Consider the following 26,880-nt stretch of genomic DNA (forward strand, 5'->3'; position numbering starts at 1 on the left):
TTCCGGGAAGCAACGTATCGATGCTGTGTTTGCAAAGCGAGCGTTTTATTTTTAGGGGAAATTCTAAACGAGTCCCTCGAGTGTTGTCGATTTCTCAAAGTCTCCCCACGAAATTGGAATTTGTTTCGAAATACCCCTCTCTTTTTTGATTGCCCATAGAAAAAGTCTCCGGTGATAAAGCAACCATGGAAGGATCTCGAAACCCCTGCTTTGGAAACTCCACTATACAAGAAAACGCGATTCGCTCTTCCCCTTTCAAGATGCCCCTCTAAACGTGACGATTTCGTCCCAATCAATTTCCTGAGCTTATTCCGACACCGAAAAAAAAAAAAAAAAAACCACCTGAGGATCGAGCATCCTAGTCGGGCTCATGCTAATGAGGGGATTATCGGCATCGCCGCCGCAGATTACCAAGTAAGTCAGAGAAAATCAACCAGTCCTAAAAAATAAAAGAGAAAAAAAATAAAAGGATGTCTTCACATGACGTGATCGAAACAGTGAAAATCACGTCTCACGGCAAATATCTTTGGATTGACTACCTTTTTAATGATATCAGCAACAACAGAAGATTATAGTAAATCCATGGGTCAAACTCAACTTCTTTATATGTAGCTTTTAATGTTTGTGTTGTATTTGTCAAAGTTGGATCTTGATTTAAAAAATAATAACACGAAATTTTTTTGTGCGATTCTAATCGAGCCTCTAATTTTTGCGATCTTATTTCAATGCAATTGAATTCTTCTTTTGTCAATCCATGCTGTCAAGAGATTCTTTCGATCTTGATTATATATCACAGACGTAATAGAATCAATGTTAGTTCGGACTTCATTAACATACATAAACATGAGCTACTTTTCAAGTGTTCAATGAGATCTTCAACACGTTTTAGACAAAAAAAAATTTCCATTTTCAAATATTGCATTAGTTTCTTTCTTTATTTTCGGAAAGTCTTTTCCGTACGTGGACACCAATTGTAAGTTCCCCTCTTCATGCCATCATCATCATTACGAGAAAATCTAAAAGATAAAATTTTTAAGATGAACTTAGATTTGAAAGTGAATTATTTATTAAACACTGGCCAATTGACAACGACACGTGTCTCCTCTCGATCCCGTGAAGTGGAATGCTGACGTGGCTCCCGCGGAGTCTCACGTGGTGGGCCGGCAGATCGAAGAGCCTCATCCGACAAAAGCCTTATCCGGCGAAGCCTCATCACCCGTTAGCTTCCTTCTCGACCAGCAGCAGTAGCGAGTGTCGATCGATCTTCATCAGCACCGTGTCGATCGCTCTCAGCGACTACTCTTCCTTGGATTCCAGAAATGCACGCCCATCCTCCGCATCGAAACCCAATTCAGCTTCCACGCGCCCTTTGCACATCTCGAAGGTAAACACGAACGAACTCCATCTTCTTGCGGACGTCTTGTCAGTTTCATCTCCGACATCGGCTCGTGTTTTTGTCTCCGCCCCACGCATCGGACAACCTCTCAGGGAGGCAAAATTGATCTCGGTAGCTAGGAACGACCATGGTTTGGTCGATTCCTCTGTTATGCCAGGCACTTTGGTGGCAGCGTGAGTTTCTTTTGAGGTGACGAGATTGGGATTTGAGCTGATGCTTTCTCGCGTGGATGAATTTGATTGCATCTGGTCCCGGGTGGTAGCAAAAACATCCAAAATGCAGTAAAAGTGTTCTTTTTGGGTTGGTAAATCCTGTATTGATAAATGAACGTGAAGGGTGGTCAATTGCAAAATGGTGGTCACAATTCACATTGATTCATCAACACAGAGAAATTGTTTGTCGCATACTGGGCGTGCTTACCGACCCGGAGAATGGTTTGCTACATTGTTATTTGTTATATTGAAAAACTGTGGAATAACAGGACAGCACAACATTAATTTTTCTCCGGGTGAAGAGCCAATTGTTCATGAATTATTTGGACTTGCTATCTCAAATTGTGTGAATAACTGGCCACTGTTTGATTCAGCATTCAACCTCATTCTATCAGAAAGAAAAGGTGAGAAAAATAGAGAGTCTTAGACGGTGACTCGGTATCACGCTTTGGGTGTTATAATTAAGGCGTCAGCAAGATATTATTGATTGGGATCTTCACAAACATGACGACAGTTTGCTTATCTTAGTCCTGTTTCAGCATTATTTCTAGACGTTAATCAAGAGGAATCTCCATTCGCACTTGGAGGTGTGTTTTGCCTTTCGGCTGCGCTATGCACTGAAATGAGTTACTGAATAAAAGAAAAAAACAAAAGAAAAATATTATTTTCAAGATCAATCCCCTGGGGATGCATCTATCTTGACGCTAAAATATATATTTGAACTTTTTTATGACAGCATTGCTATGGAGAATGGGCAATCTAAGATTGGCGAGGGCAGACTCTTTCTTGGAAAACATCCATCGCATCCCAATAAGAAATTACACAGGAGATTACTTCTGGAGTTTATGGGGTTTATTCCATCTATCCTATATGCTCTTCCCGCTGTCGCCGCACCTATGTTTGAGATGAAGGAACCTGAAGTGGCTCGGTAGAATACTGTGCTTTTTAGATCTTCTCATTGTGCTCTAATTAGTATTGGGGGAAAGTACATATTTCCAAATGCCAATCTGTTTTCTTTTTTTCTTTTTACATTTCCGTTTAGTATATCTAATTACCTCTTCTCTTAGTAAGTCACTGTTCCTGATTTGTATAAGCTTCAACTTTTGAAGTCTTCAGGACATTGAAGCTTGCGGATGGGGTGAGGGTTCAAGGTACATGGCATTCATATCTTTCCCCTTACTTTCCTGGAAACATGGTGGCCGCCTTTTATTGTGGAACCACGAGTTATAAAGTCAAGTTGAACAACTTGCAAGTAGAGGCTTTGTTATGGGAAAATTGAACGACTTATTCATGTGGTCGTCGTGTCATTATCATTTGACTTTTTGGGTACTAGTCCATGGATTATGTGTCACTGAGTTGCCAGCGATAAGCTCTTTTCTTTTACTCTTCTTTTTTATGAATATATGGGTTATTCCATCAACAGTTACGATGGAAATTATCCAGGAATGCTGCAGGAAGTTGTCTGTAATGTTAATGTAAGTGATGTAGTTAATAGGAAATACGGCGTCATGAAGTATTGTGGCGGGTAATTTCTGAGATTTATTTTAATATTTCTCATCAAAAGTTTCTGAGTTCCTGTTTTCTCAGAGATTGTTGAAGGGGAAGGACCAGAAGCCCGTGATGGTGATCTTGTCGAAGTTAATTATGTGTGCAGGCGCTCAAATGGGTATTTCGTTCATAGGTAATTTGTATGTCATGTTTGATGCCCAGGATCACCTTTTGGTCTGTGGGTTTCTTGATCTCGTTTTATCATTTGGCCTATCCTGATAACTCATCACTTTGTCTGTCTGAATGTTTCTCCAACTAGTCTGACTCATGGCTTGTTTAAATGCAGTACTGTAGATCAGTTTAGTGGAGAAAGCATGCCTATTGTACTTCTGTTGGATGAGAACCAAGTAAGCTCGATTTCTCATACGGTAGCATGACGAAGCTAGAACTTTGGTGTTGTAGGATCTCTATTTCTATTTGACCGGGTAATAAGATACGGCGCGAGTTATATTAGTTCACTGTCCGACATGGCTATGTATCTTTCCATTGTAAACAGAATCGGAAGTGTGTGATACTGGCATTTGCATTGGTTTTTTGGTTCTTAAACCCTTTTTGACTAACTTTTTGGCTATTCAACCCCATTAATACAGATCAGCGTTCCCCTTTGTTTCTTCCATACTCCGGTTATCAATGGGGAAAAGAATCATAGAGTCAGATCACGTTATGAAGATAAACAAAGCATGTCTCTATGTTGTTCTCTTTTCTTGTTCTTGATGAACTCTATTTGCTATTATCTGTTTCTCGGTCATTATTCTTTTCTTTCCAAACAAAAGTCAGCAGAACATATAACTGGGTATATATGTTTTGGTCCCCTCGACAGATCATCAAGGGTCTCAAGGAAATTCTGGTTGGCATGAAGGTTGGAGGTACTTTCCAGGACTGAAAGATATGTGACACTTGTGTATATGCACAACTTTGGAATTTAGATATGTGACACTTATGTATATGCACAACTTTGGAATTTTTCGAACTACTCAAAACAACACCCGTCATCTCTATTGGTTGCTGATTCTCTTTATCTTCGTCCATTATATCTCAGTCGCAAAATAGTGCGTAAATGTTCTGCGTTCTTAGCCCACCTTGTCTACTTTGGTGCTAATATCCCAATCCAGCTTTCTTCCCTTTTCACCTTTTTGTTTATCTAGGGAAATCTTTGTTTACGTCTCCTTGAATGCGGCATCAATGATATGCTGAAACAGAACCCACCATTTCCTTTCAGGAAAGAGGAGAGGGCTGATCCCTCCTTCTGTTGGATACATAAACGAAAGCCTGAAGCCAATTCCTGATGAGGTATTGACTCTCAAATCATCTGTTGTTCCTGTTTCTTCGGGTTGTCTCGTAATTATGTTTTCCACTTCCCAGGACATGCTTCTTGTCTCCTGGACGACTGTTAATTTCACCTCTGATCGGTTTATTTCTCATTTGACGTTTGCAGTTTGGACCTCGGAGGAGCCTTTTGTCACACGTGAACGAGCCCTTGATATTTGAGGTGCAGCTATTGAAAGTGCTATGACATTGTATCTTGATATCCTTGCAATTTCCTCCTCCCGTGTTTCATTCGAGTTTTTTCACGCCCAAGGAATGTCATAAAATGCTCAGACATCCTCAAGATGACCACTATTCACGTTGGTCTCACTTGAGCGGGATCTGTTCTTGTCAAGATGCACGACGCCTCTCTGTTTTCCCCCTCCCTTTCTTGCTTTTCTAACGTGTGTGCATTAGCAATGAAGCCTGACTTGATTTTATGCCCCTTAATTCTTTGTGCAATCTTTTACCAATCTAGTTTAATTTTCAATGAGTGGAATTGGGCAAAGACAGACATCTAGGTTGCTTGTACCATGTAATTTATTGTTATACATGGTACTTGAATCCTCACAACAAGATCTTTTACCAATCTTTATTGTTCTTGCCACCTTGTAATCGAGATAAGATCAAGCATACAGGAGGAATAGCAGTACTTGAATCCTCACAACGAGATCTGTCGGTTGATATGATTAGTACTTGCGGATCATAACTTAAATTGGTAATTACAAGTGAATTACAGCCCCATTGAGGTCGTTAGTCTGGACAATTGACGTAGGCTTGGGATAAAGTCGAAGCACTATAATTTATCGTGTGCTATCTTTTGTTTGATCGTCATTGACTGTCATTGTTATATCTGTTCAATAGCATCACACTCATTTGATATTATTTGCTCTTGTTGATTTTCAAGCGTCGGCCGCTAATTTTTGTAAGAATTTTCTAAGTTTCGAAAACAATCTATTCATACCCCTTTAGGTTGTAGTGTTAGCGTCAATATTAATGACCAAAACCTCATAACTCAAAGTCTTCGACCATCTCAAAATGAAACCATAAACGGTGAGGCCTCCTATTTATAGAGTGGATGAAAGGTTGTACGGATTTTCGTGATTGCTTCTGATTAGTCGAATTAAAATTGTCCGTCCAAAATTGCAATATCGACTAATATTTTTTTTGATTTGAACCAATATCGCATCCATTTTTAATTTGATATAGATAAGCACTAATTTGATTTAGCTCATCAAATCGATCAAAATCTTTGTTCTAAGTTTAATTATCCTACTCTGAATACATATCCTAACTTAATTGGACAATCACATTTGCAAAAGAAGAATTGTTGAGCACTGAAATATTTATGCAAAATTTTGAAATCGACTAAAAGTTTTAATTGTTTTCAAAAGATTTATCCATACAAAGTCTTTGAAAAAAAAATTTCTTCAAGGGTGTATTCGTTTCGCGAAAAATGAGTGATTTGGAAAACATTTTCTTAAAAATGATTGTTTGTATCGTTTAGAAAAAATTAGTCAACGGAAAATATTTTCATCATCGATAACAATCTATGCCTAACTATTTTCGTGAAAAAATGAAAATATTTTCCATTCATTTATTTTTGTAAAAGATATAAATGATTATTTTTTAAAAAATATTTTCTAAATCACTCATTTTTTATGAAACGAACATTGTCTAAATCTAGGGTGTGATATACGTAGAGTTGTCAACATGAAGAAGAAAACTGTAAGTATAGTTACCAGAAAGCAGGCGATATACGAATGCAAAATTTCATTTGTTTCATGGAAAATCGTTCAAGTCGAAATAAATTTCTCTCGATTTTAGACGTTCACACCACGTGCGAAAATGAATTATCGAAAATCATTTTCGTTATCAATAAACATATCGATAATAATAAAAAATATATTTTATTAGTTCAATTAAAGTGAGGAAGAATTACAAACAGATTTTGTTATCTTCTTGGTGCGCCTGTAAATGAAAATATTCCTCACGCCACTGCAACTCCTAACGCCGATCCTTAACTTCTAAGCTATCCCGGACAGTGCTCCGAGCGACCAACTCCATCCGATCCGCGAAGCAGGATTCGAGGGGATTTTTTATCGCTCTCTTTCTCCTGCTCCGAATCCTTCAGAAGCTCCGATCGGTTGACCTCGAGGCCTGAAGATCTCGCTTGCTCTCCCGAGGAAAGGGGAAACCGGGGAAAATGCAGAAGATGGCGCAGTCGTGGTTCTCCCCCGACGGCGGCGGCAGCAGCGGCGGCGGCGGCGAGGATCCGCAGAAACCGTCGTCCTCCCTGCTGGCCGATTGGAACTCGTACGCCGCCTCCCGTGAGCCCGACGACGACGCCAGCTTCGGCATCGGCTTCGATATCGAATCCGCCGTCAGGTCTGCCAACGACACCGTCTCCGGCACCTTCGGCGTGTAAGCTCTCTCTCTCTCTCTCTCTCTCTGATTCGTGTGTGTATGAGTCCATGTGGTTTGGATTTAGGTGACCTGAGTGAGCTTTTCGGTAGATCTGTTAGAATTGGAGACTTGACCGGCTTGTTTCGGGGTGAAAACGTGTCGAGCCGTGGCTGTTGATGATGGATATGCTTGTGGATGTCTCTTGTGTGTGCGTTCGCGTCGCGGTGTTGTTTCACGGCAGACCTGTGGCTGCGGACGGATACTGTTCCTCGCTCGTTGTTGTCATTTGTCATTTCTGCTTGGTTCGACTCGGAAACGTTTTGGACTTGGTAATTAGCTAAGGCATGCTAAATTCGACTGGTGTTGTTGATTTAGCGAAGGCGATTTCTCTGTTAATAGGTTCTTGACCATATATATGGCAGGGGAAGTATTTGGAGTGTATTCCTGCCTAGGATCTTGCTTGTCAGCCTAAATTATATGTGTGTAATGGCAAACAAGAGCTGGGTGAATTTGCCTCATAGGACAATTTGGAGATATATATATCTGTAAAATCACGCATCTAAATGACTACGACAGTGATATGTTGACGTTACATAAGTAAATGTTGTGTCCAGCTGGATTGCATCCAGGAAAATGTTCGTTGCTAGTTTAATCCAATGCAGGGAAATCCTAATTAGGGCTGCTGCTTGTCGTTAAAAGCAGTCCCGATTTATCCGTCCCGAACTCATTGTCCATCTCGATAACTGTGATCTGTTAAAAAAGTTTCTTTAATGTTCTCCTTGCTTTAGCTGCACTATCAGAATGTTACCACGTGCAGCCTCCTTTCTCTTTTGTGCTTGTGTAACTGGAACTAGGAAGGGCAATCTCATTAGGGAATCGAAGAATTGATTCACATTTATCTTACTGTTAGTCTGGGGATATAAGAGCTTCATTCAAATATCATTGTGAATGATGGAGAAACCATATTTCTTTTCATTTAGCAATTTCTTTCAAGAGAGATGTCCATAATGGGTTTTTGGTACATTGACCCTGGTACTCAACAATCAATGGTTTTTTGGCTGTGATCCCTCGTTCTTTTGTTTGTCGTAGGACTTAGAAAGAGAGGATACTGTCCTCCAGACAGTTGCCTTTGTGGATTTCTTGAATGAGCATTCTTATTTGCAGTTTCATTTTCTGTAAATGAAGAAGCGTTGTTTAATATAATATTTTGTTTATGCTTTAGTCGTCTTCTATTCGCATAATGTTTCTTCTACTTTGTTTTATTTCTTTTTATATGATTCAGTAGGTAGCTGTGTGCTTTGACTTCATAGCAATTATTTCAAGTGTTTGACCGTGTAAGTAGATAGCGAGGTTGGAAGATCATCTGTTTTATTGTCCTCCTTCTATTAATTGTGTTTCTCTGGAAATCAAGGAGGACTCAGTTAATGCTCTCTTTGGATATTCTGTGTCTTTTAATGATCAACCACGTTCTAAAGCAATGATGCATTTTTGCTAACTGGATTGCATTATGAATTTTCCCTCTTAGAAGATCCTCCTGAAGCTACTTCACTGTAATTGTGTATTCGTATCCTGGAATGAAAAGTTTATTCGTGTCTCTGTCTGATAATCGAATATCCAAATAACCGGTGTTAAGTTTTAATGTAGCTGAAAAAAGCCTAACTCGGTCACAAGAAGGTATTACTCGAGAATCTACATAATAATTTACATTCTCCCTCATCTTTTCGAGTCATGAATCAATTCAAATCTTGATTAGAAGATTCGGAATTAAGTTCTAATGTAGCTTAGGAAGAAAGTGAAGTTCAATCGCCAGTCAGTATTTAATTGGGGAATCTATAAAATAATTTCTTATAAGTGCTCAATTTTGCAAGCTGAACTACGAAGAATCACACGTCAATATAAAGAGAAGAAGAGAAAGTAGAGAATCATTCCAATTAGATCACTAGCAATGGGTTGACCATTGAATTGAATTTTTCTAGCACGCCGCTTATAGTTATAGAGCCCAATCTAGAATCAAGCTTGGGATAGACTTAAGTCTCATCTGGACAGACTGTAGAAATTAGATTTATGCATCCATGAATTGAGAGTTTTTTGAGAACTGCGCTGAAATGGTAAATTGCGATAGAATCAAGACTGCAGACAAATCTTGATTAAATCAATTGATTCTTCCTGTTCTCACTGTCCATTTATTTCAGATTTTAATCAAAGCAAATTGTAATCCGTTCAAATCGCAGAAATAGGTATTTTAACCACGTCATATGCCAGAAGCAGTGAACGTCATATGCTTGTATGGTCATGTGAACTATTACTGTTTCTGAATGGTTGTTTTACTTATATATTTCCCTTGACATTTGTTCAGGGTTTCGAAAGGTGTTAGAGACTTACCTGGGAACTTCCAATCTGCTGCCAGTACAGTGCCTTCTGGGAAGGCTCTCATGTATTTTGGTTTATTTCTGGCTAGTGGTGTCTTCTTCATTGTGATTGCTTTTACAATGTTCCTCCCGGTCATGGTGTTGGTGCCTCAGAAATTTGCCATATGCTTCACACTCGGTTGTTGCTTTATCATTGGATCCTTTTTTGCTCTCAAGGGTCCAATGAATCAGCTTTCTCACATGTCGTCGAAAGAAGTATTCACTCTTCATTTTGGTGCATTTTCTTCCTTTCCTAATCGATTTGACTCTTCTTGAGTCTCATTGCTCTTTATTTACTGTTTATGCAGAGGCTTCCTTTCACCGTGGGATTTGTTGGCAGCATGGTTGGTACCATATATGTCTCGATGGTGCTTCACAGTTATCTCCTTTCTGTGCTCTTCTCTATATTGCAGGTACCGCAATCACAAGTCACGTGCATCTACATTCCTCTGTAAAAATTTCAAATGAAAATTTAGCTGACACATTTGAATTGCTTGTAGGTTCTTGCACTGGTCTACTATGTCATTTCATACTTCCCAGGTGGGTCTACAGGGATGAAATTTCTCTCGTCGGCACTTACTTCATCGATAATGAGATGCTTTGGTCGATGAACGAGCTGTAGTAGCTTTGTCTGTTATATCTGTCGTGTTGTTGTTTGATATAGCTCCAGGACCCGAATGACTTTGGTTATTAGTTGGAAGGCAAGGATTTGGACAAGGAGCTTCCAAGCAAGGACATTCCCCTCTCTTCTCCCTCTCTCTCTCTCTCTCTCTCTCTCTCTAGCGCATTTTTGCAGTTGTTTGTTGCATGATGAAAGGTCATCATTAACATCTCTGCGAAGTATCAATGATTCGGCTTAATTGATGTGATGGCTGGCTGGCAATTAGACCAGACCCATCGCGCTTGTCGGTCGCCTCACGTCCAATACTCACGTCTTAAGATGACTTGGTTTTTCAAACAAAATCACTTCGTCTTCAGCATTTCAAACAAGCCGGTACCGTATCTAGAATGGTTGGGCCGAGCATGTCGTTCTGATCTCTTGTGCTCTTTCAGGGCTGTTGATTCATCGACGCTGCTTGTTTCGGCTTATAACTTATAAGCCGCGCCTATCATGTCACGTAAATTCTCTATAAGAATAAGCTATTTTATTTGTAAAAGATCATGAAGTAATGGAGGGTGGTTTTGCTTTTAAATGCGGATTTACTGTTCTTAAAATTTGAGGTGCTTAATAACTGAAGTAAGATCGATTTCAAACTGCAAAAGGAACACCAAACAACCGTGCTAAGAAATCTTCTTCGTCTTCTCTCCTTTTCCTAAAAAATGCCTGGAGTAATATCAAAACTACTCCAAGTTTCCAACCGCAATAAAAAAAAACTCAATTTAATTAAAATTTCACGACTTTTAAAGATTTTAAATATTAATGTTTATAATTCTAAAATAATTAAGGTGCTCAACACTTTGATAAGAAAAATCTAAGGGTTCGTGTGTTTGAAGAAAAACTATTTTCGAGAAATTGTTTTCTAACTCTTGGTGTTTGGATGGAAAATTAATCGATTTACGAAAAACGTTTTTTATGAATTGAAAATAACAACCTTAGATTGAAAAAAACAAGTTTTCCTTCTGGTAAGAAGGAAATTACTTTCCCTAAACAATCAAACAAATGAAAACTAACTATTTTCCTTAAAAATGTTTTCCTTTATCATGAAATTTTTGGTGAAACAAACGCATCTTAAGTTTTTGGCTCGATTAGTCCCGATAATACGGTTTTGTAAGGAAGCAAGACTTATTGTTTGTTTTTGCATAGCCACTTCCTATTTTAAAGTTTTTTGACATACAATTCGTGTTGACAAAAATGAAAAGTAAAAATTTCAGAAACTAGAATATTGAAGATTGTTTCCTCTGTTTCACTTTCACTACCCTTTTTCCTTCCTTCCTTTCCTCGCACGATTTAAGAAGATTTCAAAATTGAAATACATGCCCTTTTCTTTTCTTTTCTTTTCTTTTTCAACATGCAGGTTGCAATTATCGGCACTTTTGTGCGCACGAGAATTCTTAGCCATGAATGAAACCATCATCCACCTTTCAAATCGGTGCGGTTTGACTCGACCAGCCGAGCGCATCGTGGCTATCTACGTGGGTTACAATTAAACAACAAAAATGCGCAAGAAGAAGGCGCAAAGTTCAGTGCACGTATTTTGTTGACTCTCGTGATTGACGAGACTCGCTCTCCTTTCTCTAGTGGAGGGAAATCGTCCCCAGAACCAAGTCCAAAAGCGTCCTATCATCTAATCTTATATCATAGCAATCATTAAGAAGAAGTAATTGGAATCCCGGAACCCCGAAATCAAGGAACGATGAGGAAAGTGACGCTGCGACGGCTTTTGGATTTGGACCCCGATTTGACGTTTGACACAAGCGTTTTTGTTCAAAGACAAGGCTAGTCTTCTTCATGATAAGGCTTGATTTTTGGTACGTTTATTAGTGGGAAAAAGCGAGAGCTACATGCTTATTGCTTCATTTGAAAAGGGGAATCGAAATTATAATAAGGGAAAGCACACGCGAAATGAGGGAGGAAAGGCTAAAAATTAATTAAAAGAAGAGGGAAAAGAAGGGCCGAGAAGATAAGGCAAGAATGCAAAAGCCAAAATAACATTCAGCTTGGTGAAACAAAGTCAAGTAGGCTTGCCCACCACCAAATGAAGAAAAATATTGGAACCAAAAGGAGCCATAATACATGGTCTTTGTAAGAAGTGATTGGTTTTAGAGTGCGTAACTTCCAGATTTGAAATCTATAACCTACCCTATGAGAACCGGTTCCCAATATTTAGAATTCATAACCTATCCTGTTTCATCTGAAATCGACCCTGTTTCCAATCCGATTTTAGGTCTACTCGAGATCTTTTTTTTTTGTTTCACTTTTTTACAACAAAATGATATGAGTAACCAAATGGTTCAAAGTAAAAGATGAATAAAAGCAAACAAGCAACGGCGAGTCAAGAATGAGCGAGAGTTGTGAGGCTCGAATGAGCAAGGGTGAGCTGCAAGTGAGGGAAGAGGAGGGTGAGTCACGAGCGAGAGAGAGAAAGTCATGAAGTATTAGAATGATGTTAGAGTGAACAGAAAAAGAGAGAGAGAGATAGAGAAAATGGTGCAAAGAGAAAAATTAGGGTTTTTAACCTTTATGAAACCGGTTTCAAATTCGGTGCAACTCTTGGGTGGTTCTCACTCGAAATCGGGAACCGGACCGGTTCCCACAGGTTCCAAAATTTGAAATTGAGAACTGAACCAATTTTCAGAGCGGCCGGTTCGATTCCCTAGTGGAATCGGTCTGGTTGCATAACTTTAGTCTCTATTCTTGGTACAGTGTGCCACGTAAATCTGCTAGCGAAGACTGGACCGCCACGTCAGTGATTTCCGATGAAAATTGATAGGGAGGATTAAGTTGGAATTTCGATCAAAGGTTTATGACTAAACTGGCAAAATAACAAAAATCCTCGAATTGACATTCGTATAATAGATTTATGGCCGATTATGTTATTTTTTCCAAAGCTAAATAAATAGATAAAAAGATGGGTGTGGCCAATAATTGCTTTAAGAATACTCTCATTCACTTCTTTCCAACATCAATCACTCTATCTCGACAAGAAAAGATTCAAGGCTCGATTCTCCTGCAATGAAAATAATATCCACGGAGATCGGGTCAATTTTACTTCGAAACTCATGTCCTCGCGACTGCGACACCCGATTTCTCCTAAAATTTATTGGACAGCATCAACTTGCGGGACGAAATATCACTAAATCAGACAGTAGTACTTTGATCAAGAATGATTGAGGCACATAATTGCAGAAGGTGAGATCGCGACCCAAGTGAAAAAGGACACGAGTCACTTCGAACAGGGGCGAAAGGTGACCGGCGGTGATGTCGCGAAATGGGGGATATCAATCCGCTCGTGTGGATGGGCACTGCCTTTTGGAAAAGAAGAATGGGCGATGGGATTTTGGGAGGGGGGAGATCACATCATCAAAATCTCAGTCTTAATCAAGGTTTTAGTGACTGCATTATTGGACACGACCGGAGATTACCGACCACAATCCCTTGCACGTGCGTGCCCGAGCTGCGATCGAAGGCAGAACAGAAGTGATGTATTTGCTTCGCGTGTGTTGGTGACTCGGGGTGAGATCTCCCCTTTTTCCAAACCTTTTTCTTTCCCCCGTAAATATTGAGGTCACGAGAGCACTGAAATTGGAAGCGTGACGTCGTCGGCTTGCACACGATACTTCGATACGCTCGATGTTAATCCATTCGAGAACGAGGGAGATCAGTATCTATCGTGTTTCTTTGACAATATAATGTGTTGCGATAAGAGGGTAATTATAAGAAGATTGCTCGATGTTAATCTATTCAAGAGCGAGGGATATGAAGATCGACGTAGTTAGAACCGAAAGAATTATTGTATTTCTTTGATAGTATGACGTGTTACGATCAAAGGGGTAATTCCTCGATATTAATCCATTCAAGAATGACGGATATGAAGATGGACATGGTTAGAACCGAAAGGATTATTGTATTTCTTTGACAATATTATGCGTTACGATCAAAGAATAAATATGACCGAGCCGTGTGTATAGGAAATGAAGTAATCTAATGTAACAAGAGAGTTAGCTATCTTAGGAAATTACAAAATATCATTTAATATGCCTAATATCTATTATTATCTCTGATAATGTTCTCTAATATCCCCTCGAAATCCATGTAGAAGTAACATTGAGTTTGCAAATAAAGTCTTCAAATCCCGTTGACGCTTGAAAATTAGAAAACGCAATAGATGCGAGAGGCAATAGCATTGAAGTGCGAACACTCTCTTACGGTGTGTAAGCCGGTCCTCACGCTATATAGACGTGGACAAAACCACTTCAAATAGATCATCGTGATGTTGTTGGTGTTGTTATGGAAAACGACACAAATAATTCCTGAACTTTGACCTAACGTGCATTGTCATTCCCAAGCTATTAATTTATTTAATGTGATACTTGAACAACTTTAGCCCAATGTACAATGTTATTAATTTGTAAAAAAATTTATAAGATTAATTAAATTCAAACGTGGAGTAAATAGATTTAAGTACGTAGTTTGCTTTTGGGCTAATACCACAAAAAACTCTAAACTGGTACACATGTGACAAATTTACCCTAAACTAATTTTTTGACCATAAAAAACCCCAAACTAGTTCACCTGTGACAAATATACCCGGTTAGTTTTTGTTAAATTTTATCTTCAAATTGCTGAGTTTGATGACACGTTGCAGTTGATGGGTGTACCAGTTTAGGGTTTTACCCCTCTGTTTGTCACATATTTATCAATTTATGATTTTTTGTAGTATTAATCAAATTCAACGGAGGATGAATTTGTCACAAGTGTACCGAATTTAGGTTTATTGTGGTCAAAAAATTAGTTTGTGGTGAAATTGTTACAGATGTCCTAGTTTATGATTTTTTGTGATCAAAAAATTAGTTTGGGGTAAATTTGTCACAGGTATATCACTTGAAGTTTTTCGTGGTATTAACCTTTACTTTTAATGTTGTGTCATTTTGTCTCGAAGATGTCCAAATAGCCATTGATTGAATTACTACTTCTTCTTCTTCTTCTCTTTCCAATTTTGCAAGAAAGCCATCGATTGAGCGAGCTTTCATCCTGAATTAAGCTTTCACGTTCTGAGTAGTGGCTCCCCAATACGGCATTGGTGTCAACCACCCGTCTTCTCATATGGATTTAATAATTTAATACCTCTAAGGACAAACATTAAATGAATAAATAAACTAATTTGATAAATAGATAAAAGAGAAAACCAATTCATCTTCCAAAAAACTCTACATGCCGGCATGTCATACCAACACCGCCCAAGAGTGGTGGATGTCACGTACTTTGATCACCTCCTCCAACTAATTTAATTGAAAGAAACGTACGATCCTATATAAATTCCTGAGGCAGGCACCATTTGCAACATCAATCAAACACCGATCGATCTCTACCCCCTACATTGGTCGACGCATATAACTTACACGGTCGCCGGTCGCATCGAACCATGGGAGTTTTCGCGTCATCAGCGCCGTTTCTCGTCGCTCTTCACTTGGTTTTGGCCACCGTCCGGGCGGGAGGGCTGCTCCAGACGGTGCCGATGGAGGAGTACGAGCTGTCGTTCCAGTACTACCAGCAGAGCTGCCCCCAGTTCGAGGCAATCGTGGGCAGGAAAGTGAACGAATGGATCACGAAGGACTATACTTTGGCACCTGCCCTAATGAGGTTGCACTTCCACGACTGCATCGTCAGGGTAACGTAGCTTGTCCAAATGCTGTTCGGCATCAACAAAAAAAAAAAATCATAAACTTTTCAAAGACCGCACTTATGGATAAAAGCAAATGTTGTCTTAATTCTCAAATGGAAATTGATTATCTAGTGTCCATAATAAAAAAATGATATGTGCATAAGGCAATTTCACAATCACAATAGGAAGTCTATAGTTACTAAATTAATCCGCAAATATCAGTAACTTATTGACTTCTAATTTTCCAGCTCACTCTTGATTGAGCCTTTTATAGGCCAAATCGAAAAACTTCTACATTAAAGTAAACCGAAATGTGAATTTTTTCGCCGGCTTCATTTGACTCGGTTTCCGTGGTTGGCCCGTGCAGGGGTGCGACGCGTCGATATTGTTGAACTTTCCGGGGAGCGAGAGGAGCGCCGAGGCGAGCAAGACCCTCAGGGGGTTCCGGGTAATCGACGACATAAAGGCGGAGCTGGAGAAGAGCTGCCCGAAGACGGCGTCGTGCGCCGACATCCTGACGGCGGCCACAAGGGATGCCACCGTGTCGGCGGGCGGGCCGTTCTGGATGGTCCCGTACGGCCGGAAGGACGGGAGGGTCTCCATCGCCAAGGAGGCCAACAAGGTGCCGATGGGCCACGAGAACGTCACTTATCTCCTCGAGCTTTTCCAATCCCAAGGATTGACTGTCCTTGACTTGGTCGTCCTCTCAGGTAAACTTTATTTATTTATTTTTTAATTTCTTTTCATAATATAAGATGAAATTTAATTTCACCTAATCAATGAATAAATAAACCCATTAAAATCCAAAACACTATATTCCATTACTCACGGTTGAAGGTGGGATAAAATTTGATTATTTATATCGCAGTTTATTTTCCGTGAACCGAACGCCAAAAAATCTGAAAAACATTTTCTCTGGAAGTAGTTCTTCATGAAACGAATGGAGCCCTTGTGCATAGGGTGCGTTTTGAATGGATCCGAGGAATCGTGTATGAAATTTTATGGTCAAGTTTGATTAAAAAATCATCGAAAAAAATGCATTTTTTCCCCTTTTTCGTGTTTTTTTTTTTTTGTTTCATAACAAAGTAAAAAACTATTGCTCCAATCTTTGGTGCAGGCGCGCACACGATCGGGCGGAGCACCTGCGAGTCCATCCAATCGCGGCTCTACAACTACAAGTACACTGGGAAACCCGACCCGACCCTCAACCCGCAGTACGCGAACTACCTGCAGCGGAGGTGCCGGTGGTCGTCGGAGTACGTGGCCCTGGACGGGACGACGCCGAGGACCTTCGACAACGTGTACTACGAGAACCTGCAGCGGAAGATGGGCCTCCTCTCCACCGACCAGTACCTCTATGCCGACTCCCGGACCTGGCCGCTCGTGGCGGCGCTCGCCACCCAGCCCAACCTCTTCAACTACCAGTTCGGCGTCTCCATGGCCAATCTCGGCAACAGCCAGGTGCTCACCGGCGACGAAGGCGAGGTCCGCACCAACTGCAACGCCGTCAACCGCCGCTACTGATTATTTTCCCGGTTCTTATTCGAATTTGTCTATTTTCGTTTCTTCTTTTCCTTATGAGTGTCGATTGAGAAGAATTGAAGAGTATCAAATTCAGCTTGGGTTATTATGAATACAATGGCAAATTAATGATTGTTCATGTCATTAAATTTTGAGCAATCCCAATCATGGTATAATGTCATCAAGCTCTCGATTTTACTCGATAACCCACCAAAACGTCAGTCTCATTGTTGTCGATGCAAGGGTAAACATATCTCGTGATCGAAAACAGTGCTTGGTTATGTAATAATTTGATCGAAAGCTTTCGAAATTCAATGACTCGATTTGAAGTAATTTAAAAAATCTACGGTTAATATACTAATCTACGTTACTAACATAATCAAAGGTAAAAATATATCACGCTCATCGAGTCTCCCTAATTATCTTAACAAAGACTTGTATGATCTTGCGGGCGATGTCCGTGATTAAATGATTTTTTTTCACAAGCATATCAATCTCGTTCCGTTATTTGGAAAATTCAAAGAAGAAGTTTGCTCGGGGCAGTGAACAGGACAACATAGGATACTCTAATCGAGAAGCCCTAGTTTTCATCAAATCAAGTTTGGTCACATATGATCACTTGTACAAGTTGGACAAAACGAGATCGGACAATGATAACATCGCCGCCACTGCCGCCGCTCATTATAAGACAGCGGAGGCCGAATTCATCTACACAAGCCTAGCTCAATGCAAATCCTCCACCAGAAAAGTGAAGTCTCATTTCACTCATTTTTTTTCACATACATACTCTCTTTCTTCTTGGGTATTAGGCAGTGTTTGGTTCTGCAGATCAAAGAGCAAAGAGCAATTCCTTTGCTTTCTGGTCAAACTCCGGCAGCTTCTTTCACCCATCGGCGCTGAAATGCGCGCGGGGTTAAGGCCCACCTCCAGAAATCTTATCTCGATTCTCCTTCGCGGAGTGGACCCTCCTCCCACCATCACTAACTTGATGGGATTTTAGTCTAACTTAGTTTAATCCGGTCCAGATCTGGATGGTGTCAGAGTGCATTATTGGAGGGTGAAGGATCGGATTAAGATGCTAGGTTAGTGATGATCTATGCTTGTCCCACTTTCGTAGTGACAGCACGTGTGCCCCAAGTACCTCCAACCGAAGCTCAAGATTGATGTTGATGCTACTGTACTGCGTTGTGTGGTGGACCATTCTACTGTGTAGTGTCCTGAAGCCCCCCTTCTGCTCTCTCTCTCTCTCTCTCTCTCTCTCTCTCTCTCTCTCTCGTGAGTGCCAACTTGTAGTATTTTGTCCAAAAGGGTATTGATTGTTTATTTTGGGTACATAGTTATGAGCCCTTTTACCTTTTGCACGTTTTAATGGAGTATCCACATCTCGTCAGGAAGGGTAGTGTCTCTCGCATAGCCTTGCGAGTACTGTGAATGAACAAGGAAGTCTCGCGAATTTCCTTCCATTTCTCTTTCTCTCTCTCTCTCTCTCTCGTGACAAGACAAGAGAACGCCCATTATGAAAGCTTGCCCAAAACGAGGCAATCCAATAACCTCTCACTGGCAATAATGGGAATGTGAATTGTGAGTAGGCAAAATTGTGAATTTGTCTGAGAATGAAGCAGGGTACTCTTCTGGATGCACACCCACAGTATCTTTCTCGGGTACAGATTCATTTTCGTACACAGTGAAACACGGAGCACCAAAAGCAACGTCATGTCATGTCATGTGCACTCTCTATCGCAATTTTCCAGTCCTTTCAAAAAAATGTTTCTGGACAGTGGTCTGATTCTCATCCAATCATCTACCAACCACACCTCTCATTTTCTTTCTGAAGCTTTGAATATCGTGCAGATCAGATCATATTCATGTGATTAGATCTGTGATCTAGAGACCCAAACGAGGTTTGAGATTAGATCCGTTCACACTTTCCCATCTTTTGTTCAACTCCGTAGCAGCTGTAACGAATAATATGTGGAAAATAACTGATGCAGAAAATGCTATTCTATGTCTTGCTTTTTGTTTATGATCAAGCATGTTCTCACCACTTCAGCTATTATATTTCTTAAAGAAGGGGACAAAGAAGAAGACATCCAACAGTTCTTTTGTATATTGTGTGTCTTGCTTTCATAAGAAGTAAATATATGTTCACACTTTAGGGTGTAAAAAAATTGAAAACAGTGCATGGATTTAATGATTTACTGCAGGAATGTTGCCGTTGGGGCAAATTTGTAGGATAAAGAAAGCTAACCACAGAGGTCATGCAGTTTAATACTTCCACCATCCATGCTTCATGTCAATATTGTCTAAATTAACCAATGAGAATTAAGCGTGGTTAAGTCGAGTTCGAATAGTTCTATCGTCCCATAAGATCATATTACTCGGTTTATAGAACTAAGCTTGAGTCTTGCAATATTTTTACACTACTACAACAAGTCTCTTTTTCGGTTTGTCGGGATTCCGGTATTTTTTTTTTTTTACAGGTAAGGCTAATCCTAAGGCCTTGAAATTAACTGCTTGAAGGCTTAGGTAAGTAAATAATGACCCCCACATGACTTTGTATGGGCCATGGAAACCTGATACCTTACAAAAATTAACTTTATTTTGAAGAGAATGATGCTTTTCACCAGAGGAAAGGGCAAAAGAAAATAACCCCGAAAAAGGTGAGTTATGACGAGGGGAGTTCACATCTTTTTCTTCTGCACTTAGCTGATGTCCTTGTCGCTTCTTTTGTTCTTTCATTTCTATGGCTCTAGTTTATGAACTCTCTCTCTCTCTCTCTCTGATTTACTTTTTTCCCTTCGTTTCCTGTCACTCTCCCTGTAAATTCTGTTATAGAATAGGAGTACTTGCATTTTGCAGGAGGATTCGTTGTCAAGTACCCATCAAACCTAACTGGCCAAACAGTTGTGTAATCACTATGTGTTTTTGTTTTTCATAATCAGTGAAAAAATAGCGGGTGTCGAAATTTAGTCCCGTCAATTTCCTTATAGATAAGCAGATTGATTTCAGAAAGCAACGGAATTGATGTATACATACCCAATAATCAGCAGAAAATTCAGCGCAAATCATTTATTTCATTATTGCTTGAGTCGAGATGTCGTGAAGTATAATGAGAATGACGACATGCACTGCTAAAAATGGCCAAAATTGGATGACTAATCACTTTCTCTACACTGTATCATTGCTGCCAAAATGATTTCTCCTTACTTTCCATTAGACAAAAAGAAGAAAAACAGAGATCTACGCATGGCCTTAAAAGGCTCCATTTCGGTTCTCGTCCGGACTTCGGGATAGCTTGAATGTTAAACTTTAAAAGGGTATTCCCTTTCATTGGAGAAAAAAAAAGATATAAGGGAAATTGGAAGTGCGAGGCGTACGAAGACCAGTACGTTAAAATAAGAAACGCATCCATGAAGCCCGTCTCATAAAATAGGGACAGGCCGCGGAGGCCGAGTTTAAAAATATTGTCAGATCGAGCCCGTGACCTTACAATGCTAATTGCGTTGTCACGAGACTGATCTTATCATTTATAAGTAAGTTATGTTCTGTTTTTGTGAAGGTCATGTGTTAAGATAGTAAAAAACAAGTATGAATTATTAATTAACAATTTCAATATGGTGTGATGTTGTCTCTTCCACTCAATGCCAGTATACCTTCCCCAGCTTCCTTTTTAACTTTGTTTTAAACTACAGAAAGCCACCCGACAACATCACCAGATCTGCAGCTAATTAAAGATGAATTAAATACATATTAATTAGGAGTACAGAGTTATTCTTTTCTTGCATGTGCGGTTCATTACTCCATTAGATTCCACATGCAGTGCAACACTTTCTAAGAAAACCAAAACTTTTGCCAAAGGAAAGGTGAAAGAGTACATAAGTTGAACCCAGATCTCTGAAAATTATAACAAAATTTCTTTTCATGGATAGAAGTACTTTCAGATCTTTGATGTTATCTTAGTAAAAACAACACAGTTGACCTTTCATAAAGTGAACTGCAATTTGACTATGACCCATGTTGTTTCCTTTCTTTCAATCCCTTAACATCAATCAAATTTCGAATTTGACAGTGAAAAGTTGTGCTATTAAAGTTGGTGAAAAAATTACCGACCAAAAAAAAAAAAAAAGTTGGTGAAAATCTGCTTGGGAATAAACACATGGCCAACTCATAATTGCTGAAGCCATACACAATAGATAGACCACTGATGGGGCTAGGTTCAGCAAAAAAAAAAGAAAAAGAATTGAAATATGCCAAACGGGTTTGTATCTTGCTTACTTTAAATCACTGATGCATTGCCATCAAGGGAGGGTTCCACACATATCAGACAACCCATCTTGATCAGCACAACCAGTGAATCCAACCACATTTTAGTCTTGGGAATGAAGGCAAAAAAAAAGTTCGAAGATCTTCTATTTATGAGAGGATTGAAACAGGTAACCAGAAAAAGGGATTAAGCAACTAATCGGGACAGTTATTACCAAATTGAAACAGGCAAATCATGTTGCAAAAGATGGTGAGAAACTAAGCAAATCATGTGGATATAACAGATTCAGAAACTTTTCTTGGGCAGCAGAAAGATACAAAAAAGAAGCAACAAAATCAGCATTAGAAAACAAAACCCCCCCAAAAAATCCCATCTGCATCAACCATCTCTTAATTCACAAATATGCCACTTTCAATAATACTATCCAATATAATTTTTTTTATAAAAAAAGCAAGAAAAAACAGACGGTGCTCTTGATCTGGATCTGCTTTTCTTCCTATAAACAAAACATGGGGTTCCACCCTCTACAATCCCAAAACAGATTATCCCCTGTTCTGTTCCCTCAACAATGCCTGCAACCTTAAGGAATCTCCTTCTCTCTTCCAACATCTTCTCCTTCACCTTGTTCCTATCAATAAACTCAATATGTTTCTCTTGTGTATCCTCCATTGATGTACAGGGCCAAGCTCTTCTAGCATGGAAAAACAGCATCAATACCTCCACAGATGTTTTAATCTCATGGAGTCCTTCAGACCCAACTCCGTGCCAGTGGTTCGGGATTCATTGCGACTCGAACGGCCAAGTCACCGAAGTGAGCTTGAAGTCATTGGACTTGCAAGGCTCATTGCCTTCAAACCTTCAGGCCCTCAAGTCCCTGAAGACCCTTGTGCTTTCTTCAACCAATCTCACAGGCTCGATCCCTAAGGAATTTGGAGACTACCAGGAGCTCCGCTTGATCGACCTCAGTGATAACTCGCTCTCCGGCACAATCCCAATAGAGATATGCAGGCTTAGCAAACTCGAGAGCTTATGGCTGAATTCAAATTTTCTAGAAGGCGAGATTCCTGCCAACATTGGGAACCTCTCGAGCCTGACGTATCTGACACTCTTCGATAATCAGCTGAGCGGTGAGATACCGAGGAGTGTCGGAGCGTTGAGCCAGTTACAAGTTCTCCGAGCTGGAGGGAACGAGAACCTAAAGGGCGAGCTGCCTTGGGAGATTGGGAACTGCACCAACTTGGTGATGCTAGGCCTTGCGGAGACCGGCATTTCTGGGAATCTTCCTTCATCAATAGGAATGCTCAAGAGGATTCAGACACTGGCTATTTACACGACTCTGTTATCAGGCCCCATCCCTGAGGATATAGGAAACTGCAGTGAGTTGCAGAATCTATATTTGTATCAGAATTCAATCTCTGGCTCAATTCCAAGGCAAATTGGAAAACTCAAGAAGCTGCAGAGCCTACTTCTGTGGCAGAACAGCTTGGTGGGTACGATTCCTGATGAGCTTGGAAGCTGCACCGAGCTCACGGTTGTGGACTTCTCGGAGAATCTCTTGACTGGCAGCATTCCGAGGAGTTTCGGGAATCTCTTGAAACTTCGGGAGTTTCAGCTGAGTGTTAACCAGCTATCAGGTGCCATACCTCCCGAAATCACAAACTGCACTGCTCTGACTCATTTGGAAGTGGACAACAATGGAATTACCGGCGAAATTCCTAGTCTAATCGGGGATTTAAAGAGCTTGACCCTTTTCTTTGCCTGGCAGAATAATCTCACAGGCAGTATCCCAGAGAGTCTCGCTGAGTGTGATGGCCTCCAGCTGCTCGATCTTTCTTACAATCGCCTTTCGGGGCAGATACCGAAAGAGATATTTGGGCTGAGGAATCTCACGAAGCTGCTTCTACTTTCTAACGATCTGTCTGGTTTTATACCGCCTGATATAGGAAACTGCACGGCCCTGTACAGATTGAGGTTGAATGATAATAGGCTCTCTGGTACTATTCCATCGGATATTGGGAAGCTAAATAGCTTGAATTTCCTTGATTTTAGCAACAATAGGCTGGTGGGTCAGATTCCTCCAGCAATATCCGGGTGTGGAAATCTCGAGTTCATTGACCTCCATGCAAATGGCCTCACAGGGCCGCTGCCGGACTCATTGCCCAAGAGCTTACAAGTCTTGGACATCTCGGGTAACCGGCTTACAGGCCAACTTGATCAGAGCATTGGTTTGCTCACTGAACTGACGAAGCTCAACTTGGGCAAGAACCAACTCTCTGGGAGAATTCCAGGGGAAATTTTATCTTGCAGTAAGCTTCAGATGCTTGATATTGGAGGGAATGGCTTCTTCGGCAGCATTCCAAAGGAATTAGGCCAAATTTCATCACTCGAAATCTCTCTCAATCTTAGCTGCAACCAACTCTCTGGTGAACTCCCTCCCCAGTTCACTGACCTCACCAGGCTAGGGGTCCTTGACCTCTCACACAACAAGCTCACAGGAAATCTCAACATTCTGGGCAATCTTGAAAACCTTGTTTCCCTCAATGTCTCCTTCAACGACTTCTCTGGTGAATTGCCCAACACCCCGTTCTTCAGAAAGCTCCCCTTGAACAACCTTGCCGGTAACCATGGCCTCTACATTTCTGGGGGGCTCGTGACTCCGGCCGATGGCAATGAATCTGCAACTCGAGCAAGATCGGCTGCAAAGCTGGCGACGTCGATCTTTGTCAGCATTAGCGCAGTACTCGTGCTACTCGCGATCTATGTTCTAGTCCGTGGCCATATGGCCAACATGGGTCTCAAGGAAGAAGAGACCTGGGAAATGACTTTGTATCAGAAGCTCGATTTGTCGGTGGATGACATTGCAAAGAATCTGACTTCGGCCAATGTAATCGGTACCGGAAGCTCCGGAGTCGTGTACCGGGTCATGATCCCGAGTGGGGAAACGCTTGCTGTCAAGAAAATGTGGTCAACCGAAGAATCGGGAGCTTTCAGCTCGGAGATCCGGACGCTGGGTTCTATCCGGCACAAGAACATAGTTAGGCTTCTCGGTTGGTGCTCGAACAGGAATATGAAGCTCCTGTTCTATGATTACCTTCCCAATGGGAGCTTGAGCTCTCTGCTTCATGGCGTTGGGAAGGGAGGAGCAGAATGGGAGGCTAGATATGAGGTTGTGCTGGGTGTGGCTCATGCCTTAGCCTACTTGCATCACGACTGTGTTCCTGCAATTTTGCATGGCGACGTGAAGGCCATGAATGTGTTACTGGGTCCAAGGTTTGAACCATACTTGGCTGACTTTGGTCTGGCCAGGACTGTGAATTCTGATGATGATGATGGGATGTCGAAACCAAGTCAAAGGCCTCAGCTTGCTGGTTCGTATGGATACATGGCTCCTGGTAAATATTTCCTACTAGTCATTCACTTGGCTTAGTTAACCTTTTCTTGTTTCAAAAGATTTAATTTTACGTAGTTCTTTGATCAATTTTCATGCTCATGGTCCCAGAACATGCATCGATGCTGCGCATAACAGAGAAGAGCGACGTCTACAGCTTCGGAGTGGTTCTTCTGGAGGTTTTAACCGGGAGACACCCGCTAGACCCAACACTGCCCGGGGGTGCGCACTTGGTTCAGTGGGTCCATGACCATCTAGCAAGCAAGTGGGACCCAGTCGATGTCCTCGACTCGAAGCTTAGAGGGAGAGCTGACCCGGCGATGCACGAAATGCTGCAGACACTCGCCGTCTCATTTCTCTGCGTGAGTTCTAGAGCGGATGACCGCCCGATGATGAAGGATGTTGTCGCTATGCTAAAGGAAATCCGGCACGTGGAGCCGACGAGGCCAGAGTCCGAAATGTCAAAAGGTTTGCCAGCCATCTATTCATCTCCACCTCAGCCAAGGCACGCAGTGTCCCAAGGATCATCCAACTGCTCATTTGCTTTCTCTGATGAGTATTCCATTTAGTGATATTTAACCATCAAGCCTTTCTCTGATGACTATTCCATCCAGTGATATTTAACCATCAAGCCTAGTAAAAGGCATTGGGTTTTCATGCTTGTGAATATCTCTCTAGGAAAATCACCAGGTGAAAGAAGGATAGTGCAAAAGAGTTGTAGTCTGATTTGTTTCTAATTTCCAGTTAAAATGGTTATCTGTTATATATGTCCATTCTTTTGGTTGCTTTGAGTAAAACAGTTTGTCCATCATCATCAATAGCATTTAATGCAAACAAGGGAAAAAAAAATTCAAGCCACAATTTGTAGCAGAAGTATGGGGTTGTGCAGTATTGGAATTCGTGATTATCCTGACAAACAATGCAGAAGTAGAGTAAATTATCTCCAGAGAAGTAAATTCTTCTCATTTTCTGTGTTTTCCTGGAGATGAGTCACTGCAGAGAATGCAGAATCTGAAATCATGTTCTGACGGCAACTTTTGGAATCATGTAATTTAGAATGTACTGAAAGAGAATAATGACTCTCTCTCTCTCTCTCTCTCTCTCTCTCTCTCTCTCTCTCCTGTGGGCGTGGGCAAACTTTCCAGGCTTGCTTGTTTCACATGGTCCCAGGCTTCTCAGCTCACGTGTCCATGTGCTGTCTGAGAGAGACTTTCCAGCAGAGAAAAGCACTCCTAAGAACAAGCCCATTTGAACTTATTAGATCAGCAACACAACTCTTATGCCCCAGTTCTCACACGACAGGGACCATCCTACTGGATTTGGAAGCCTATTTGCCTGTTGAAAAATACGTTGGCCTTGGCTTGTCTGAACTCGGGTTTTTCCTAACCAAAGTTCCAAGGACGATTTATTCGATTTAAACTCGATCAAGTCGCAATTGAAACTTGGTTCAAAGCAAAGCGAGCCAGGACTGCTTAGCCTAAGTCCAAGAAAGCATCAAACTGTGATTTTTGTCGAAAATAGCTGGTGTTCATGCATCAGAACGAACTACAATGACGAAATGATCATCTTATCTTTGTAATACCACTAGTGTTTGTCTGAGTGGGACTGAAGTGGGGTTCAACGATCCAAAGGCGGCTATTGGGAAACAACCACAATTGATTTTGATGATAACAAAGATTAATTGAGTTCTTAATATATTTGATTTAGTGTACAGTTATATCTCATTACTGTTGATTTAAAAAGAATCAGAGCCTTCTTGTGAAGGGATAGTTAACAGCCGGATAATGTTGAAACAAACTGTAGTAGCAAGTGGTACAAGTATCAGAAGGACGTTCCATTAATAGATTTCGTGACCGTTGGGTCAAACCATATGACCTAGCTCATGTCTGTATAATATAGATATTCAAGTGTGTTGCAGCAAAAAGTCACGGACTAATCTCATCTGGAGATTGATGAACAATGTGCTCAAAACCTACCATATATAGAAGATTTGTCTAACTGGCCAGATTGAGTGAAGTTCTACATTGATTTCGGTGGGATCTTCGCGAGATTTTTAACCATTAGACAAAAGGACATAACAGCAAGTGGATCCAAGCTTAACGTTTGAAT

The 26,880-nt window shown here is 40.8% G+C and overlaps 4 protein-coding genes across 5 annotated transcripts; all 4 read left to right on the forward strand.

Annotated features, from left to right (window-relative positions):
* The first annotated feature begins 1,228 nt into the window (after window positions 1–1,228).
* On the forward strand, window positions 1,229–4,911 carry LOC115668695 (peptidyl-prolyl cis-trans isomerase FKBP16-1, chloroplastic). Of its 2 annotated transcripts, none has more exons than XM_030590106.2 (8): window positions 1,229–1,384; window positions 2,345–2,536; window positions 2,725–2,759; window positions 3,196–3,289; window positions 3,443–3,503; window positions 3,977–4,022; window positions 4,376–4,446; window positions 4,592–4,911. In XM_030590106.2, the coding sequence occupies exons 1-8, from the start codon at window positions 1,320–1,322 to the stop codon at window positions 4,667–4,669; spliced, it is 642 nt and encodes a 213-aa protein (XP_030445966.2). In that variant the 5' UTR covers window positions 1,229–1,319; the 3' UTR covers window positions 4,670–4,911. The 2 variants fall into 2 exon arrangements, with proteins under 2 accessions (XP_030445966.2, XP_056164937.1); XM_056308962.1 differs by lacking the exon at window positions 1,229–1,384 and adding an exon at window positions 1,832–2,195.
* Window positions 4,912–6,439: 1,528 nt separating this feature from the next.
* Window positions 6,440–10,007, forward strand: LOC115667757 (uncharacterized). The gene is made up of 4 exons (XM_030589303.2): window positions 6,440–6,885; window positions 9,224–9,491; window positions 9,584–9,688; window positions 9,776–10,007. The coding sequence occupies exons 1-4, from the start codon at window positions 6,668–6,670 to the stop codon at window positions 9,884–9,886; spliced, it is 702 nt and encodes a 233-aa protein (XP_030445163.1). The 5' UTR covers window positions 6,440–6,667; the 3' UTR covers window positions 9,887–10,007.
* A 5,348-nt stretch (window positions 10,008–15,355) lies between these two features.
* Window positions 15,356–17,272, forward strand: LOC115664263 (peroxidase 7). The gene is made up of 3 exons (XM_030586217.2): window positions 15,356–15,604; window positions 15,966–16,308; window positions 16,716–17,272. The coding sequence occupies exons 1-3, from the start codon at window positions 15,359–15,361 to the stop codon at window positions 17,120–17,122; spliced, it is 996 nt and encodes a 331-aa protein (XP_030442077.1). The 5' UTR covers window positions 15,356–15,358; the 3' UTR covers window positions 17,123–17,272.
* Window positions 17,273–21,832: 4,560 nt separating this feature from the next.
* LOC115668189 (LRR receptor-like serine/threonine-protein kinase RGI3) lies at window positions 21,833–25,538 on the forward strand. The gene is made up of 2 exons (XM_030589682.2): window positions 21,833–24,775; window positions 24,883–25,538. The coding sequence occupies exons 1-2, from the start codon at window positions 21,952–21,954 to the stop codon at window positions 25,338–25,340; spliced, it is 3,282 nt and encodes a 1,093-aa protein (XP_030445542.1). The 5' UTR covers window positions 21,833–21,951; the 3' UTR covers window positions 25,341–25,538.
* Window positions 25,539–26,880: the final 1,342 nt, after the last annotated feature.

This window comes from Syzygium oleosum, unplaced genomic scaffold, assembly GCF_021117445.2.
Source record: "Syzygium oleosum isolate NSW1041296 unplaced genomic scaffold, Sole_v2.1 Sole_v2.02, whole genome shotgun sequence".
In the NCBI taxonomy this organism is placed as follows: Eukaryota; Viridiplantae; Streptophyta; class Magnoliopsida; order Myrtales; family Myrtaceae; genus Syzygium; species Syzygium oleosum.

Excerpts from the sequence above, each read along its gene's own strand:
- LOC115668695 (XM_030590106.2), top strand. The coding sequence starts at position 1,320 with ATGCACGCCCATCCTCCGCATCGAAACCCAATTCAGCTTCCACGCGCC. Across the intron at positions 3,290-3,442 it reads AATGGGTATTTCGTTCATAG|TACTGTAGATCAGTTTAGTG; the intron begins GTAATTTGTATG and ends GTTTAAATGCAG. Across the intron at positions 4,023-4,375 it reads GGTTGGCATGAAGGTTGGAG|GAAAGAGGAGAGGGCTGATC; the intron begins GTACTTTCCAGG and ends ATTTCCTTTCAG.
- LOC115667757 (XM_030589303.2), top strand. The coding sequence starts at position 6,668 with ATGCAGAAGATGGCGCAGTCGTGGTTCTCCCCCGACGGCGGCGGCAGC. Across the intron at positions 9,492-9,583 it reads CTCACATGTCGTCGAAAGAA|AGGCTTCCTTTCACCGTGGG; the intron begins GTATTCACTCTT and ends CTGTTTATGCAG. Across the intron at positions 9,689-9,775 it reads TGCTCTTCTCTATATTGCAG|GTTCTTGCACTGGTCTACTA; the intron begins GTACCGCAATCA and ends AATTGCTTGTAG.
- LOC115664263 (XM_030586217.2), top strand. The coding sequence starts at position 15,359 with ATGGGAGTTTTCGCGTCATCAGCGCCGTTTCTCGTCGCTCTTCACTTG. Across the intron at positions 15,605-15,965 it reads TCCACGACTGCATCGTCAGG|GGGTGCGACGCGTCGATATT; the intron begins GTAACGTAGCTT and ends TGGCCCGTGCAG. Across the intron at positions 16,309-16,715 it reads TGACTTGGTCGTCCTCTCAG|GCGCGCACACGATCGGGCGG; the intron begins GTAAACTTTATT and ends TCTTTGGTGCAG.
- LOC115668189 (XM_030589682.2), top strand. The coding sequence starts at position 21,952 with ATGCCTGCAACCTTAAGGAATCTCCTTCTCTCTTCCAACATCTTCTCC. Across the intron at positions 24,776-24,882 it reads GTATGGATACATGGCTCCTG|AACATGCATCGATGCTGCGC; the intron begins GTAAATATTTCC and ends TCATGGTCCCAG.